The sequence below is a fragment of the Myotis daubentonii genome, chromosome 5, assembly GCF_963259705.1.
Source record: "Myotis daubentonii chromosome 5, mMyoDau2.1, whole genome shotgun sequence".
Taxonomy (NCBI): domain Eukaryota; kingdom Metazoa; phylum Chordata; class Mammalia; order Chiroptera; family Vespertilionidae; genus Myotis; species Myotis daubentonii.
In genome coordinates, this window is record NC_081844.1 from 93,479,856 (window position 1) to 93,498,903 (window position 19,048).

Below are 19,048 nucleotides of genomic sequence, written 5' to 3' on the forward strand. Positions count from 1 at the left end.
GCTTACGTCCTCCCCCCCCCCCTCCTCCGCCCTTTTTGAAGTATAACCTTGAAGGCAACCTTAAGGAATGCTTTGTTGTGAGGGTGTGTGTGTGTGTGTGTGTGTGTGTGTGTGTGTGTAGGAAGGTTATTAGAATAATCTATTTAGCAGATTACCAAATGTTTGGAATTATATAGAGTCATTTAAACCTCAAAACAAAATCATTTCAGCTCCTTTGTAGGGGTAGTTGGGAGGAGGGTCCAGGGGAAGCCATCCTAAATTTGCAGCAGAATCTGGTCTGTAATAGTCCTCAGACCCGGAATGAAACAGGCGACCGCCTCAGTTTTCCTTTCAGCTTTGCCATTTCAGAGCATATGGCTCTTTTCCCATTATCTTGAAGACACTGGCCAGCTCGGCCAGCGACGCGGATGTGCTGAGCAGCAGTTGCCGAGTCTGCAGTGCTGGGATTAGAGCGTGCACTGTAACAGGTCTTTCTTCTTGGGCAGGATACAGTTGGCTTGCTTTGCCACCTTTCTTCCCTCCCTCCAAAGGGTGCCAGGCACACTAAGTAGTGATTAAACAAAAGATTAAAATTCCATTTTCGTGTGTGAGTGTGTGGCTGTTTGAACACTAATCACTTCTTCCAGGGGAACGTTAAGTAAAAGCGCGCAGATACCAGGAGCAGTTATTTAGAGGAGCCAGTCAAAATCCATTTCCAATTTATTATTTACTGCGATTTCTACATTAATTCTGCCAGCCTCCCCCACCCCCTCTCCCTCTCCTCTCTTGCCATTCTCCTTCCCCGCCCCTTTGCTTCTTGTACCAAAAGGACATCTGCAAACTGAGAAGAAGAAAAGTAGCAAAAGATGGTCCCTGAAGGAAAATAATCACCACTTTCCTAGACAAATCTGTGAATTAAAGAAACTTTAAATTACCTCTGGACTGAAATTCCAGGTGTAGGTTTTTTTTTGTTTGTTTTTATGGTATTAAATGACCGCTATTGCATAAGAATTGCTGTCTTTGAGAAGCATTGTCCAAGCCTTTCTTGTTGCTAAAGGTCGTATGGCATTTGTTTCTAATGTAGAATGCCATTATTAATTAGGAACACTGGATTTCCACAGGGCCATATGACCTGTTAATGAGGACACTCTAAATCCTGTTATCAGCAATAGCCAGTTGAATTGGTTCAGGTGTAAAATAGGTTGCCTCTGCAGGGCTCACAGTTTTATTACTAGATTCCCATCCCTTTCCTAGTCCCCCAAACATGGCCATCGCAAGCATCGTGTCACAACCTTTCTCTGAAAAGAACGTATTAATAGTAGCAGTCCTTTATTGGGAAGGCCTACCTTTGTGCCAGACACCAAGCTAGATGCTTTGTGGAGATTAGCTCAGTTCATCCACCCAACAACCCGCAGATCGTTCTGTTAGTTTCCCCTATTTTTCGGTCCAGGAAACTGAGGTCCACCTGCCCAGGAAGTAAAACCTAGGCTTTTCCGACTCTGGAACCAGAATGTGCTGAGTCATTAGACTACCTGTCGCATTGATGAGCAAGCATTCATTCATTCACTCATTCCACTGAGGGCCTAAGGTGAGCCAGGTATCAGCCTAGGAGAGCACAGTGACATGCACTTGCCTACAAGAAGCTCACAGTCTATCTCAGGGAGAGAACAGCTAGATCTGGTTTGGTTTGGGGGGCTGACAAGCTAAGGGATTTAGGACAAGTCTGTCCTACTCTGTTAGTCTCAGATTTTGTATCTGTAAAATAAAGCAGCTGGATTTAGACAGGTATTTTTCCACCTTTATTGTGAATCAGACTCATATGGGGAATAGGTTTAAAAACACATCATCTTGGCTTCCCATTGCCAGATACTTTGATTTAATAGGGTCAGTGTGGAGCCCAGGAATTTACATCTATAAGGAGGTCTCCCAAGAGCCACCCTTTGAGAGAAACTGATCTGGCTATAAACTCCATGCCTACGTGAAATCTGTGTTGTCTTGCCTGTACTCCCAGTGCCTAGCACAGTGCCTGGTACTGAGTGGTTCTCAGTAAACATTTGGTGATAGTTTGGATGATCTATGAGCTTTCCACGGATGAACCTCAGAAACTCTTAAACCACCTGAAATTGACCGCAAATTTTATTAAGATTTGTGGATAGGGCCCTTTGGGCTCTGAATGCTCTGTTTTCTCCTACTAACAGCTCAGACCTATTATTGGAATATTTTAAACCCATATAGTAAAATTTGAGTCCTAAATCAAGGTGATTTGGTGAGAACATGTCAATTTAGTTTCTTAAAACCCTAAAAGAGTTGCTATCCACATTCCGTGTGTAAATTCTGAAAGTGCTCAGGAGATACGGTTTGTGATGTTTCTCAGTTCATCTAAAAGTATCCTTTGGGCAGGTAGTGCCATCTCCATTTTCCAGGTAGGGAGATTGAGGTGCCCGTGACTCCTGTAGCTTGTCCAAGGTCATATTGCAAGGGTTCTCTCCACTGAAAACTAGCCCCGGAGTCCACAGACTCTTCTCCTCTTGCCTGCTGGTGTGGCCTTGGGTAAGTAGTATGGCTTCTTTGGGCCTCAGTTCCCCCATCTGTAAGATGAGGAAGGAAGGGCTAATTGTCTCTGAGCAGCTGCTTAGCTAGGATATTAGAGGACCCTCTACTACTACATGTTTAGACATGCAGAACCCCCCTGTGTCAGCAAGCTCTAAGGTCTCTTACTTTAGGGATGATGGGAGGACTCATGATACCACCTAAGCAGCACAGACCTTCTCTGCAGATCATCCCAGAGGGACATACATCTTTAAGGCAAAGATAGTGGAGACGGTAGAAGCCGTGGGTGTGAAACTTCTAGAATTTGGGGACCTTAATTCTCTACCCTGTCAGTTCAGCAATTCACAGCTCATCCTGAGAACAAGATTTAAGGAGTTTGCTTCTGTGAGGTCACAACTGTGAGATTCAACCCCGTGTCCCATTCCCAGCCGTGTGGGAAGACTTTCACACAAGAGGATACGGAGGAAACTGTGCCCTTCATGGAAACTTAGACTCTTAAAATGTCCTTTAAAGGTCACGTAAGTGTGCTTCATGGGCCAGCACCATCAGCATCACCGGGGAGCTTGTTAGAAATGCAGAATCGCAGGCCCCACCCAGACCTCCAGAAACAGATCCTGCATTGAACAAGATCCCCACAGGATTCTGCTGCACATAAAATGTGAGCAGCACTAGCCTAACCAGCCCTTGATTTCCTCATTCACGCCCTGATGAACAGTTGAGCAGCCTATTCCTGGCCTCTTCTAATATCTTCTAAATGGTCCTGTTTCCTCCTAGCACTGATCCAACCCTTGGAATTTCTTCTCTATCCTGTATAAGTACCGCGCGCTAACCGATTGCGCCACTGGAGCTCCAAAATTTCTTCCCTATCCTAAACCAGCCCCTCAGTCATTCCATAACTTCTGCTATTAGCTCCAGGTGGTGCGAGTGCTGCTGTGCCAGAGACCACACTTTGAGAATCACTTCAAATTGCTATCTTCTGTTAAGGCTTTTGCAGAGCCTCTTGGGTTCCCCCAGTGACCTAAAGTAACCAACTGAAGTTCCAATCTTTGGGTAGCAGAAAGTGGAAAAGGCCTTGGGAAGGAGGGCTGGAGAAAAATTGCTAAATAGCTCACGATCGATCAGTTGTGACATTGAGACATATTTATTTGGGCGGGTCCCTGACCCACCCCAAGGCTCAGTTTCCCTGTCTGCGAAACATGGAGGTGGCCCTAGCTCAGTTTCCAAGTATATTTATTTGTTCACTTGTCTGGAGATTTGGTTGTCAATTTTGTTTTTAGCAGAGGACCATTTTTTAAAATGAAATCCCACCCAGATCCTGAGTACGGAAAACAGAGAGATGCATTGCTGGTCTGATTGGTCTGACTGACAGAGGGTCACGCTCCTGCTCTCAGCCCCCTCTCCCCCAGGCAGCACTGAGGCATTCAAATGTAGCTCAGCACAGTTGAAATCCACCGAAGGCTGAACTTCCAGCTCAGCCCCTGTGGTTTCTGTGAACCCCGAGAACTCTTTGCGGGCCCGTGGCCTCTTGTTTTCTTTTCTTTCCGTCCCTGACCAAGACATCCGGCACGCCAGCTTTCAGAATTTTCTTCTTGCAAATCAGAGAGGCCTGTAGGAGGGACTACAACGGATTGTTATTATCATTAAAGCTGTTGTAAGGATATTGCACTGTTGTAGACAATCTGCTAACTCAAGAATCAGCCAGGGACTTAATAAACAGGCCTGTGGACTGTTTTATCCTGGTGGCTTCTTTCTACGGCTGACGTTCCGGGACACCACACATTCAAGGCCTTTGTAGTTAATTACATAGGAAATAGGACTATTGGATTCTGCGTGTCACAGTGGCAAGGACTGTCGTGCGGGAATTTTAACGGGCAAGGTGATGTGGAAAGCCAATCTCATGCAAGGGATCACGGAAGATACCTAAGCGGTGTTACCTTGGGAAGGTCTGAGTCTTTAGACTTCTCCATGGGCGTGGGAAAGCATCTGGCACCTTCAGGTGACCCCAGGCACTGGCATGCAGCCTCGTTTAATTAGGGAAACTGATTCTAATGGGTCCAGAGCAGTGGTCAGCAAACTGCGGCTCATGAGCCACATGCGGCTCTTTGGCTCCTTGAGTGTGGCTCTTCCACAAAATACCGACTTCTGTGCATGGGCCACGAAGTTTCAATCGCACTGTACATGCGCGCCCACACGTGGTATTTTGTGGAAGAGCCACACTCAAGGGCCAAAGAGCCACAGTTTGCCTACCACTGGCCCAGAGGATGGGCTCATCTTCCCACACGCATAATAAACAGCTTCAGAGCCAGGCCCATGGGAGCTGCTCTCTGGGGGCTGTTGCATCGTCCTGTTTCCTTTCAGCATTCAACTATTTGTTCATACATTCCACACAGTCGCCCAAAGTTCACCCTCCTTGTGACTTTAGAAATGAACATGGCCAGGCCTAGTTCTGTGACTCTACCACCCCTGGGAGTCTGTGCCCCGGCTGTTTGCCCTGCCTGCCCCTCGTTTCTGCCTCTCTGATGCTCAGCCCAAACGCCTTCATGTCACGAAACCTTCTCCAGTTCTCCCAGGTGGAGGTGAACTCCTGTAGCACTTTCTGCACCCCTGTCATCTGAGGGCCACCTGCCCTGCCCCATCCATGAGGTAGCCACCAGCCACCTGTGGCTGTGGAGCACTTGCAAGGGGCCTGAATCGAGATGAACGCAAGTGTAAAATACACACTGGATTGTGAAGACTTAGTACAAAACAAAAACAAAAGTAAACTATCTCAATGAATTTTTTATATTGCGTGGTGAAATATTTTGCATAGAGTATATTGGGGTAAATAAGATATAGTATCAAAACTAACTTCCCCTGTTTCTTTTTCTTCCCAATGTGAATACTAGAAAATGTAAAGTTGCAAATGTGGCTCACATTTGTGGCTCGTGTTGTTGTTATATTTCTCTTGGCAGCACCACACGTACTGCTTTTTCTCAAGTGAAAGGAATGTTTGTCCATCTGGGTTTTTCTCCTGCTGGTTTCTGACTTCTAAGAGGGTGGACACTGTGCCTCTCATCGTCCTGACCTTTGTGTACCTGGGTGGCACTAACAGAGGTATACCAAGGGGGTTAATAAATGAACAATTGACAGACATTCAATCAATACCAAAAGCTCCCTTGGGCAGTGTAATTTCTGGGTCTCTGTTATTAAACTTATTTTCCCTTTTTCTTTTTCACAGTTTTTGTCTTTTTCTTTTTTGAAGGGATCACACAATCAGCAAAAGAAGGTATTTTTCTTGGGAGATGGACAAAAGCTGAAGGACTGGCATGACAAAGAAGCCATCAGAAGGGATGCTCAGCGTGTAGGTACGGAGAGAGGTGCCGTCCACGGGTGGCCCTGTGGAGAGGGTATGCATGTGAGCTTGCGTGTGCGTGTGTGTGTGTGTATGTGTGTTTAATGGGGTGTCTGGACCACCTGTCAGCTCCTCTCCATCTGCCAGCCTCCACCCTCCCTTCCCCTGATTCTGGAATCCCCTCTTCACCTGTGAGCTGGCCCCGTCCTTTCTCCACTCACATCACCAGATCCACTGCTTTCAGGAATTTGCCTTGCCACTTTTATTGGGCGATAAAAAATGTCTTCCCCTTATGAGATGTTTTACCACTAAAATGAGGAGCAGTAGTAATAAGAGCCAACATTTATGAATATTTACAGTGAGCACGGCTCACGCTCCATACGGCACATTTTCTCGGTGAATCCCCACATCAACCTTTATGGCCCATTGGATGAGAAGGGACCTGTAGTTCAGAGAGGTGGGGTCATCTGCCCACCGGCACACAGTGAGAAAGAGGCAGGCTTGGAATTTGAACCCAGGTCTGGAGGGCAGAGTCGACCCCTACCAGCCCTACAGCCACGAGGCTGAATGAATTTATTGGGCTTCACCTAACGTTTTCTTTGGCTAATTCGTCTTTGGAGCAGTTTCTTTTACCACTGGGGAGTTGGGAAGGGAAGTTATGTGGAGGGTTGTTTGTAGAGAGCCTGGACGAGGAGTCAGGAGGGCAGCTCTGACACCTCTGTCAGCCATGTGACCATCAGGAAAAGTCCATAGCCCTTGAGCTCAGTTTCCCCATCTGTCCCTGGAGCTCATGCTTCCTGCTTCGACAATCTCAGGGTATTGGTACGAAGTAGCTTTACACTGGAAAACACTGTAGAAATATAAGTGATTGGTATTTTATTCATTTTTATCTCAGTTAAAGGCACCCACTATTGATTTTTTTTAAAGTACATTATGACAAAACCAGATTACAACAGGCTTTGAATAGAGCTGAAATGATAACTGAAATTCAGGGAAATCTAAAGACGCGACATGCATTTTTCCGTGTGCCAGTAATTTAGAATGAAGAGTTAGGGTGGGGGAGGGCTGCTTAAATTAAAAAAGGAGACATCTGAAAGGAGCCGAGTTTCCAGACAATTGTACCAGAGTTATTAGCACACCGGCCTAACTAGCAAGAAAGGAGTAAGCCCTGGAGAAATTATTCATAATAATAATGACCAGTGCTAACGGTACCAAGCACCTTGCCCTGCATTACCTCCTTAATCATCACACTGAACCTTCTTATCCCAATTAATACAAAGGTGACAACCAAGACATAGACAGGCGAAAGGCACGCCCAGGGTGACAGAGCTGGACTACAGCTTCCACCCTGCCCGTTCCAGGGCCTAAATATGAGTTGCTCCCCATCCTGCCTTCCTGAGGCTCCCGCCCGAGAGAGCTGCTTCTGCTGCATCTGAGTCCCTTGTGGAACCCGTCCCGGGCACTGGCCCACTGTGTTTTACCTGGAGCGTCATACAGACAGGGGAGTCCTCTCCCCCGTCTGGCAGGATTGGAGTAGCCACAGTCCTTGGGCTCCACCTCTTAGCTTGCACCTCCCCATCAAGCTCATGTTGTCCACATTCACTTTACAAACTGCATGGGACGATGCTCAGAGCATAAGCGCCAGAAGATGAGGTCCTGTCTGACCAGCCGATCTTATTGCCATTCCTTCAGGACCCTCGGCAATGTCAGATTCTTGGGCTGTTCCTGCAGGCTCGGTGTGGACATTCCTACTCCCATCCGCATCCTGGGAACCCTGAGGACAATTTCCTGGAGTATCAGGAGCGCTTTCCCAGCTGGATTATGCAGAGAAAAGAAAGAATCGCACTTTATCCAACCAAGTCTGCGGCTCACATCAACACTTTCCGAGCAGTCCTGCCCGAGCCTGGGCAGACCTTAATTTGTTTGCTGGCTTTAAAAAACTCAAAGCATCTTGTATCGTTTGTGGCAATTTTGACTTACATATAAACTTTGCCCTGCCTGGAGAATAACCATAACATTTCCTCACATTTATATAGTGTTTTATAGTTTACAAAAAGCTCTCACCTACTCGGCATCTATTGGACTCTTACCAGGCTGTGGGTACCAGAGCCAGTCAGCTGCGGTCAGAGAGGTGGTGTGACTGACCCAGGATTGATCAGCTCATACGTGAACCTGGTCTTCCTCTGGGCGATTAGACCCTCCCGATCAGGGATATTTGGGGCTCCTGGCAGAGTGGAGGGAGCATGGGCTTTGGAACCCACAGACCTGGCTTATAGCCTTTCTGGTCCTCGTTTATCCATCGATAGGCTGAGGGCTCTCTCGTTCACCCACATGCTTCCTGTGGAGATTACCTGAGGACAAGCTCTATAAAGTGTGTGACTCGGCCGTGACGGAATGCTCACCCCCTCCCCTCTGCACACTCCCCCTGCAAAACCTGCACGGACACTGTGTCCAGCGTCCGCTTTCATCTTTGTGGTTGAATCATATTCCTCATCCTTCTTCCCCACGCCATTCAATTAGCAGCACTGACTTTGCTCTTTGCTCCCAGGAAACGGAGAACAAGGAAGACCATACCCTATGACGGACGCTGAGAGAGTGGATCAGGCATACCGAGAAAATGGATTTAACATCTACGTCAGTGATAAGATCGCCCTGAATCGCTCTCTCCCTGATATTCGGCACCCGAAGTAAGTGGAATGTCTCTTATCTGCTGGGATGGAAGGAGTTTGCCCCCGGCTCTTGTTGAGAATTAAGCAGGTACACGAAGTGCTGCTGGAGGAGTCTCCCTCCTGTTACGCGGGGTTTTGTGGGAAGGTTCGTGTGGTCGATGCTTCTAGAATGTAGAGCAGCTGTGGCAGAGGGATGATGATGTCTCCCTAAAAGAGCCGGTCACCTTTCTGTGTTCAGACGGTGGGAACAGGGAACCTCTGCATTTCCTTTGGACTCTGGCCCATGGGGAAGTTCAGACCTCAACTTAGAAGACAATTGCAATGACAGTTTCAGCCTTTACTCTCCACTTTCTGTGTGTGGTGTTTCTTATTTTTAATCTTTATTTTAGCTCTCCTGTGTATATTTATGTCTTGTTATAAGCTACCTCAAATCATTTGAGAGGGGACATATGTAATGATTATAAAGGTAACTGTGGTTCCCAGCTGGCATGGCTCAGTGGTTAAGCATCGACCTGGGAACCAGGAAATCACAGTTCGATTCCTGGTCAGGACACATGCCTGGACTGTAGGCTTGATCCCCGGTGTGGGGCGTGCAGGAGGCAGCCGATCGATGATTCTCTCTCATCGTTGATGTTTCTATCTCTCTCTCCTCCCTCACTGACTGGGAACAGAACTGTAACCTCCTGGTTCATAGGTCGATGCTCAACCTCTGAGCCTCGCCGGGCTGGGCTTAAAGTCATGATTCATATAAGGCCACAAGGTGAATAAGGACTGAGCCAGGTATTGGGCTCCAGTCCACCCAAAAACTATCCTCTAGACTGGAAGTCTTCTGCCTCCCGGGCATTTTCAGTAGGGTTACTGTGGTGGTCGTGTGATTTTCTAGTAGAGCTATTGTCCTGAAACTGGTGTGCATTAGTCGCCTGGAGGGCTGTTAGAACACAGAATATTGAGCTTCACTCCTGTAATTCCTGAATCGTTAGATTTGGGTTGAGGCCTAGGAGCTGGCATTACAAGTAAGTGCCCACAGGATGCTCATGCAGCAGAGTTGGGTCCACACTGTGGGGACCACTGCAAGGAGATTTCACGCTGGCTTCTCCACGAAGATAGTTCTGAGTAGCACTGGAGCATAAAGGGTTCTGTTCAGGGACTAAAACGTAGAGCCCAGGAAAAGATAATAACGGTTAACACTTAAAGGTTCTTACTGTATGCCAGGCATCATTCCAAGCCAGTGGTTCCCAAAGCAGTGACTCCAGCATCACCCAGGAGCTTGTCCGCATGCAGATTCTCAAATCCCAGCCCAGATCGACTGAATCCAAAGCTCTGGGGTGGGGCCCTGCACTCTGTGCTTTAACAAGCCTTCCAGATGATTCTGAGGCACACTTCAGGTTTAGAGCTGTGTTCTGGGCACTTTCAGTACATCAACTCGGCCAAACTTTCCAAAAACTCAACGAGATAGGTACCTTTATTGTCCCCATTTTACAGATGGGGAATTGAGGTACAAAAAGGTTAAATAATTTGCCTAAAATGACACAGCAGGTAAGGGCTGGTGCCAGAATTTGTATGCGGAAATTCTGACTCTGGATTCTGTGTTCTTAATCACCGAGCTATAAGGTCTCTCCACCTGTCAGAGCTCAATTGGTAGAATGCAGTGATCAAGAATTAATCTTGGTAGCATGTTCGGCTACTCACAAAATGCTTTCAGCCCCATTACATCCGCCAGTTCCTGCAACAGTGAGTTGGCCGTACTATTATCTCCACTTGGCAGGTGAGGAAACTCGCCTACAAAGTGCATGCTTGCCCAGGATGGGGTCCTTTTCGTAAGGATTTCTCATAGGGAGGGGAGGAAACGGGGGACCTCGGGGTGCTCCCCTGTGTGGTTTGCAATTTGTTTCATGGTCTTCAATGTCAAGCCTGAGAACTTTTTCATCCAAGTCTGAGAATATAGCTCAGATATTGCTAATGTGTCTGGATTCAGAACTGTGACCTGACTCTGAGGGTCAGAAACTCAATTTATGAGTTTAGCCCCTTGCGGAGTTTAGAATTCTGCACTAATATCATCTGTCCGGCTCTGGGAAAGAAGTTCACCTGGGAGGTTTATTCCCTCGCCTCAGCTGTTCCGTGGTACTGTGGGCTCTCAACTCTGGCTGTGCCTGGGGTGTTTTTGAAAACATACAAAGGCCAGGACACCACTCTAAGCCACTGGGCTCTCAGTCTCTGGGGATACAGCCTGCGTCTGTATTTTCTAAAATCTTTAAAAGCAATTTTTACGTGTAAGCAGGGCTGAGAACTGGTACAAAGTAGAAATATTTTCAGAATGAGAGAGAGAAGCTGAGAGTGGTCACAGCTCTCATCCGGCCATTTATCTGTTCATCCAGCACATACAGAGTGGGGCAAACGTAGGTTTACAGTTGCTCGTGTGGAAAATAACACAGTAATTAATAATACAACAATAAACTGTGTTTCACGTGCTCACCACTGTAAACCTACTTTTGCCCCATCCTGTATATACTTAATGGTCTTCTGTGTGCCAGGCCCTGTGCTTGACACCAAGAACAAAGTGCTAAATGAGCCCTCATTACTGCTTTGTGCAAGGGGTGGGACAGGGCATACGGAGCTCATTGCGCCACAGTGAGAAGACCAGTAACTGTGGTCGGCAGAGAGGGCTGGGAACCTCAGGGGACTCCCCAGCCGGGCTTTGCGGAATGGGGGAGAAACATTACAGGTAGAGAACTGCCTGGGCAAGACAGTACGCGTTCTTCAGCTTACGAATTACAAGGCTGAGTCTTTCCTGTTAGAAGTGGAGCCAGGATGAGGATCCAGCCCTTTGTCCCCCAGCGCAGTGCTCTTTCCTGACAGCCGAGAAAGAGAGACGGCTTCCTAACCTGGAGCTCCGCGGTCTGAAGAGAGAATTCAGGGGCGTCTGTAAACAGAGGAGAAAAACATGGCTTTCTTTTTGCATTGACCTCTAACTGAAATGTGGTGCTCCCTTCCGTTATGACTGCAGGCAACACAGCACCTGCGATGCCGTCACCACAAGAAATCATGTACTTTCTCATCACTTGCCAGATAGCCCTGAAAGGTGGTGGGCACCCATCACTACTTTGAAAGGAAGGTAGTTTCTAGAACTGCACTAGATCTTGTGGATTCCTGTGTTCCTCAAGAAGCACAGTTATTACTGTAGTTTACATTTTTTATTATTTTGATAACTGTATTTCAGTCTAATTGGTTTCCTTTGCAGTCCTGTATAGTTTATTTTATGAATTATAAGCATTGCTCTCAGAAGTGTCCATATGTATTACCAGCCTGGCAGAGGGTCCAGGACAGAAGTAAGGCGAAGACCCTTGTTCTGGGTGGATGGGAACTGAGCTGCAACATGCCCCAGGCTCCTCGGTTACCAGCCACCCACCCAGCCAGCATCCACGTTACAGCAGAAGATGTCACTAAACCCAGTGCTCCTGACACCCTCCTTTTTCAGAATCCCCAGTTGTGGAAGCTGACTTTTCAGAAATGAGTTGACAGATGTCTTGAAGAGCTTTTCCTTTTTTCTGGGGGAGGGGAGGGGATGGACTTTCCTGCTCTGTGACAGCAGAAATGTGTGAATAAATGAGAGCAGTTGGGCTGCTCATTCCCTCTGGTTTCTTTTCACTTAAACAACTTTCCCAGCAGGAGCTGGGGTTTATGTTTGCCTTTTATTCCTTCGAATTGAATTTTGGCAGCAGCATGTCAAGAACAGGGTCGAGGGGCTGTTTGTGCCAGCTGCACTGGCTTTCCCCAGAAGCCACACGGGAAAACGTGCAGCCACAGAGAATGGAAACTAGAAAGTTCGGCCTGTCTTGCTGGGCTTGCATGTGGGAGGCGGCCAGCTGGCTCTGGGCAGACCTGCCCTCTGCACCCCCTGCCCAGGGAGCAGAACAGAGGCTGGCTGGTGGGCTGGCCCACTTTCCCTGCTCCAGGGGGCTCTGTGGGCTGCTTGACAACCGCACATGGAGGCCCCTCAGACACAGAGCTGATAGCAGTGGAGCCCCAGCTGCTAAAGTGACCCAGGCCTGAAGGTTCCTAAGCAGAGCCCTCTGTTGAGTGATCAGTTTCTCCCATGTGAACACTGTCCACAGTGGGAATGAAAACACCCTACAATCCTGACTGCTTTCTCCAAATTCAGTCCATGGGTGTAGCTTCCAGAAATGAATGAACCTGAATGGAACCCGTTGCAATAAAGGGCCCAGGTCTCCCAGATTCCTGGTTCCATGCTCCCTTTTGCTTTTCGTTAAATTAACATGGTTAATTTATGGTGTGTGCTGAATTTCCTGAAAAGAATTTACAAGTTCATACTACTATAATAGGCTAGTAGTATTTATTGAGCACCTTTACATCCCCAACAGTTTACAAAAGCAACAATGGAGGGAGTTATAGCCTAAGTTTGACAAACGTGTATTAAATAGACATTCGGCGGGTTGGGGGAGGAATGACAATTAGAAAGCACAGGAAATTAAAGCCAACCACATTTGTAGTAGTAGTAATAATATTAGTGCCCCAATGTGAATGTACACAAAAACATTAAAAATGCTCTTTTCGGGCCAAGCTGGAATAACAGGGACCAGATTTACTTTCCTGCCTAAAACAACTGAAAAATTTTTTAAAAAGACACTGGACACCAGGAAGTGAAGGACAGTAATCCTAAAGGGATGGGAAACAAGTGAGGAGAGCAATAAATTGTCTGAGCTTATTGCCTCGAGAGAGTTTTCAAGCCACGATACCGGGAGGGGGGACCCAGGTAGAGCCCCGAGGACTTCCTGCGTTCATCTGATGTTGCTGAGAGTCCAGGGAGACCAAAGAGGCAAAGAGCTCACAGGACAGTGCACTGAAGAGGAGAGAGCCGCACGGAGACTGAGCTGCAGGTGCCTACCGAGGTTCCCTGCGTACTCAGCAGATTACTGATGAACTCCTTCCTGTACCAAAGCTACCGAAGGCTGAGAAAGGGATCGTCCAAGAGGATTACAGGCAGCAGTGCCTCGCTCTCATGCAGAGCCAAGAATAGAGCCTCTTCCCACCACTCAGATTAGGAAACCTTGTCATTTGTAAAAGAAAAAAAGCATAAATTATGACCCAGAAGGATCAAACTGTTTCTAAGTAACTTACCTACATTCCAGGTCAAACTTCAAAACAAAAATATTCAGAATTAACCAGGGTAAATCTAACCAAAGATTATCAGGCATGCAAATAAATAGAGAAACATGGCTCATATTGAGGAAAATACTCAAAACCAGCCCAGAGTTGACATAGATGTTAGAACTGGTAGAGGACACTAAAAAGTTATTATAACTGCATTCTATGTATTTAAAAAGTTAGAGACATGGAAGATGTGATAAGACCCAAAATGAACTTCTAGAAATGAAAGCAACAGTGTCTAAGTTGAAAAACACAATAAATGGAATCAGTGGTAGAACAGATATTGCAGGAGAAAAAGATTAGTGAACCTGAAGTTATAAGTAAAGAAACCACTTGAAACACAGATAGTGAAAAAAAATTTAAAAAAATGAAGAGTATTAATAACTGTAAGTAGTTGAATATTCATACAATTGGAGTCCATAAGGAGACAAGGGAAATAATGGCCAAAAGTTTTTCAAATTGAATGACAACTATAAAACCACAGATCCAAGAAGCTCAGTGAAACCCAATCTCAAGGAACAAAAATAAAACAACACCAAGGCACATCATAATCAAATTAATGAAAATCACTGGTGAAGAGGAAAGATTTAAAAGTAGAGAAATAAAGCGTATTACTGACAGAGGACCAAAAATAAGGATGATAGAATTTTCATTGGAAACAATGCAAGCAAGAACACTGTGTAGCAACATCTTTCAAGTATTAAGAGTAAAGTAAAAGCTCTGCTAACTTACAATTCTGTACCCCATGAAAATATCTTTCAAAAATAAAGGCAAAATAAATACTTGTCAGCCACAAAAAAATGCTGAAAGAATTCATCACAACTGTCATGTACTATAAGAAATGTTAAAGGAAGTCCTTTCAGGGGGAAAGAAAAAGGTACCAGGTGGAAATAGAAATCTTTATACACAAAGAATGAAGATCACTGGAAATAGTAACCATGTCGGTAAATATATACTATTTTTCTAATTGTTTAAATCTTTTAAAAAGATATCTTACTCTGTAACCAAAAATAATAGTATATTGTTGAGTTTAAACGTAGTAAAAGTAAAATGTATCCCAACATAAAGATTAGAGGGGAGAAACGACAATATACTATTTTAAGGTTCTAGTACTACTTGTGAAGTGGTGAAGGTGGACTTTATAAGTTAAAAGCACTAAAATAGCAAAACAAAGAGTTACAGCTAATAAGCCAATGAAGGAGATAAAATGGAGTCATGAAAAATAGTCAATTAATCCAAAAGAAGGCAGAAAAGGGGAACACAGATCCAAAAGGAGAAATCAAAAGCAAGTACTAAAATGATAGAACTTAACCCAACCTCATTAAAAATCATGTTAAATGTAAATGCTCTAATCATTTCTGTTAAAAGGCAGAGATTGTCAGATTAGATAAGAAAGCAAGATTCAGGTACATGCTGCCTGTGACAAACACACTTTTAATATAAATATACAAATAAGTTATAAGTAAAAGGATACAAAAGGTCTATCTACCAAGCTAACACTAGTCAAACGAAAGCTAGAGTGTCTGGCTATATGTTAATATCAGTCAAAGTAGATTTCAGAACAAAGACTATCACCAGGGATAAAGAAGGTAATTTCATAATAATAAAGGGATTATTCATACATGAAGCAAAAGCTCATAGAACTTCAAGGAGTTATAGACATAGCCATATATGACATTTCAGCACTCCTCTCTCTCTCAGTAATTCATAGAACAAGTAGACTGAAAATCAGCAAGGATATAGTAGACTTAAACAGTAGCACCATCAACTGATGTGACCCAACTGATGTTTATAGAACACTCCACCCATTAACAGCAGAACACACATTCTTTTCAAGTGCACAGGGAACGTTTACCAAGATAGGCCATATTCTGGAACCAAGAAAACAAGTCTCTATAAATTTAAAAGGTTTCCAGTGATACCAAATATGTTCTCTGACCACAGTGGAATAAAATTTAGAAACCAGTAACAGTCTCTTAAAATTTCTAAATGTTTGGAAACTATGTAACTAATTTATGAATAACAGATGGGTCAGAGAAGAAATCAAATGGAAAACTAGAAAGTATTTTGAACCAAATCATAGTGAAAAGAAAATAATATTAGAATTTGTGGATGTCACTAAAGCAGTACTTATGGGGAAATTTGTAGGATTCAAGGCCTATATTAGAAAAGAGTGGTCTCCAAATTGATGACACCAGTATCTACTTTATAAAACTAAAAAAAGAAGAAGAAAGTAATCCAAAATAATAGAATAGACACTTTAAAAGATCAAAACAGAGATCAGTTAACTAGAGAATAGAAAACCAATAGAGAAAAATCAATAAAACCAAAAGCTGGTTCTTTGAGATGGTCAATTAAATTGATTAACTTCTAACCAGACTAATCGGCACAAAGTATTGATATCAAGAATCAGAGAGGTGACATAACTACAGATTCTGTAGCTATTGAGAAAATAATAAAGGAATATTCTTAACAACTTTATGCCTGTAAGTTCAACAACTTAGATGAAATGGCAAATTCCTTGAGAGACACAAACGAGCAAAGTTTACTCAAGAAGAAACTATTAACTTGAATAGCCCTGCGTCCAGCAAACAACTTGGTATTGTAGTTAAGAACCTTCTCACAAAGATGGGCTCACTGGTGGGTTCTACCAAAAATTTGAGAAATAACACGCATTCTGTACACTCTCCCAGAAAATTAAAGAGGATGCCCTGCGGCCATCATGCTTGGCTTACAGAGCCCAGAAGCCCGGAGGAGAGCAATGAGAAGCAGGGCTGGAGACATGTCTGGGGGTGGTCATGGTGGGTTTATCTCTTTACCAACGTGAGTAAGATGGGAGCCTCTGAGCAGAGAGCAACATGATTTGATTTTCATTTTCAAAGAATCACTTTGGTTGCTGTGTTAAGTGTAGGCTGACTGTAGGCGGCCAAGGGTGAAGGCAGAGGAAGAGTTAAGGAGTATATTACAGCAATGCCGGTGCCTCAGACCGCGGGGGGCGGGGGGGGGGGGGGGATAGCAGAGAGATACATGCTGAAGAAGGACACGCCGAGATTTCTTTCCAGACGGTGTGGCTATGAGGAAACAGAGAACAGTCAAGGATAACACCAAGGTTTTTGGTCAGAACCACTGGGAGAAGGAGTTGCCATTTATAGGAAGGAAGTCTTTGGGAAGAGTAGGTTTTGGGGAAATCAAGATTTTGCTTTCAAAGTTTAAGACATTATTAAAGATCCAAATGACGATGTCAAGTAGGCAGTTGGACGAATGATGCCATTTGTGTTGTGAAAAATGGAAATAGTAACAGGATCCTTTGCTGAGTTGCTGTGTTTTTATTGTGGTTTTAATTAACTTGCTTTCCTAGAATAGCAAGAAATGCCTGAGGCACACAGATAGTAAATCTAAAAAAGCCCCAGAATCAGCTGTGGTCTGTGGTATGGCCTGTAACATTTGTGTGCCGTATTCAGGTCACAGTGAGGGCAGAGCCTGCCATCTGCGTGGAGATGAATGATGAGTCTCCACCCAGATCCACCACCCCTCCCCCTGCCAACACACACACACACGCACACACACACGCACACACACAGTGCCATAGAGCAGAGATAGGCTTGGGCGACATATTTTTTACATATTAGCAGTTTTACCCGTTTTATCTTAAATCTCGTGGTGGAGTAAGCTTGTTTGACACTTACGATGGAGTACTTTAGTTTAAGATGAACGCCCCAGACATGCCCAGGAATGTGACTGATACAGACTCCCTAGTTGGGCAGGTTGTTAGCCAGGCATTTGCATGGGAAGTGGGAGAGGGAGAGAAAGAGGGGCTGGAGCCTGAATGATTTGTGAGCTGGGAAAGGAAAAAAATCCAGGTTTGTTTGGGTTTGGGGTTTTTTTGTAGCATCACCGACTTTTCAGGAGACTTCGTAAGGCTCTCTTAAGTTAAACGACTCCTTTCTGAACAGCAGTCTTTCTTCCAAGACAACAGTTATTGATCCATCAGACCTAGTATTGGGATTTAAAGGTGCACATATGCCTTAAAATAAAATGGCAGCCAATAACATTTCTCAAATCGAAGTTGTTTTCTGTAATTTTAAAAATAGGTTTCAATGAATTCAGCCCTTGGCTTGAAATTGCAGAGATAAATGGCTTACAAGCAAAAATGGCTGCCTGCCGACTAAAAATCACATGGGCATGTGTCCCTACGATTTATGCTAGGTGGAAACCAGCCCACCTCCACGTACACTGGTGTGTGGCCTGTGGTTCTGTTATCATCTCTGCAAACAGATGCATTTTCTTAGTCTAATAGAAATGGAAGCTGTGCTCTCCATCAATAGTAACGGCTCCCACTTATCAAGCGCTGTGCGCCAGGCATTGTGCGGAGTGCTCTACCAGCCTGGCCTCACTCGTTCCCACTTGGAGGTTTTGTGTGATAATACTTTTCATCCTCTCTGTTTCGACATTATCTCCTCGTTTACAAAAACATTATCACAACTCCCGTGTGATTCCAGCCTCTCTGGAATTGTATCTGAGGGGGTTCACTAGGTCCATTTTACAGGTGCACAAGCTGAGGCGGGGAGAGGGCAGCTCTTTGCTGCAGTTCACACAGCCAGAAGGCAAGAAGACACAGACCTGGACGGACCCAGGCATGTGCTCTTTCTGCCGCATCACACACAGACTGAGACCCATTCTTCACGGAGAAGGAGGGAGACATTCTTAAATTCTCACCCTTTGTGCATGAAAGTTCTGGGACCAGGCATAACAAGCAGGACTGGCCAGATAAACGGACACAACCAGCAGACTACTCAGGTTGCATTCCCTTACCTCGCTTGTCCAGGAGCAGATAAAAGACACTCGGTAACATTGGCCACAGAGATGAGTTTGGTTGCTAAGTGGTATTGGCCTTGAAAGGATTTAAGGAAAAAGAGAATAATGACTGGAAGATAAAGGCGATTACCAATTCTCTCCCTTCATTAAGATGGTATCAAGGGCAGCATGATAAGACAAGCACAGAGCAGCTTAGGTTAGGGGCACTCTTACCGAGAACAGAACATTATTCCCTCCTAATTGTAAGCCTCCTTTCCGCACTTTTTTTGAGTGGAGAAATCAGTAGTCACCCCACCATATACACTCCTCTCTCTCTTCTTAAATCTGCCCAGGTAGTGGATGGTAACAGTTTAGCTTTCTATAGCTTTTCCTTTGCTTAGGCAACATGTATAGATACATGAAGAGGTTTGGGGTTTTATTTTATGAAAATATGACTGTACTATTATATATTTTATTCTACAAGTAGCTTTGTTTGTTTAATATATTGTGGTCACATTCCTAATAACTGTGTAATGTGCCACAGGAATCTAATCTATTT

General features: G+C 44.9%; 1 protein-coding gene across 3 annotated transcripts in view; it reads left to right on the forward strand.

The window, feature by feature from the left end:
- Positions 1-19,048, forward strand: part of GALNT10 (polypeptide N-acetylgalactosaminyltransferase 10) — a 171,314-nt gene that overhangs the window by 74,674 nt on the left and 77,592 nt on the right. For 2 of the 3 annotated variants that reach the window (XM_059698999.1, XM_059698997.1), the window contains exons 2-3: positions 5,747-5,873; positions 8,409-8,547. In XM_059698999.1, coding sequence (XP_059554982.1) covers positions 5,747-5,873; positions 8,409-8,547 — 266 coding nt within the window. The remainder of the gene's footprint in view (positions 1-5,746; positions 5,874-8,408; positions 8,548-19,048) is intronic. The other variant, XM_059698998.1, reaches the window with a different exon arrangement.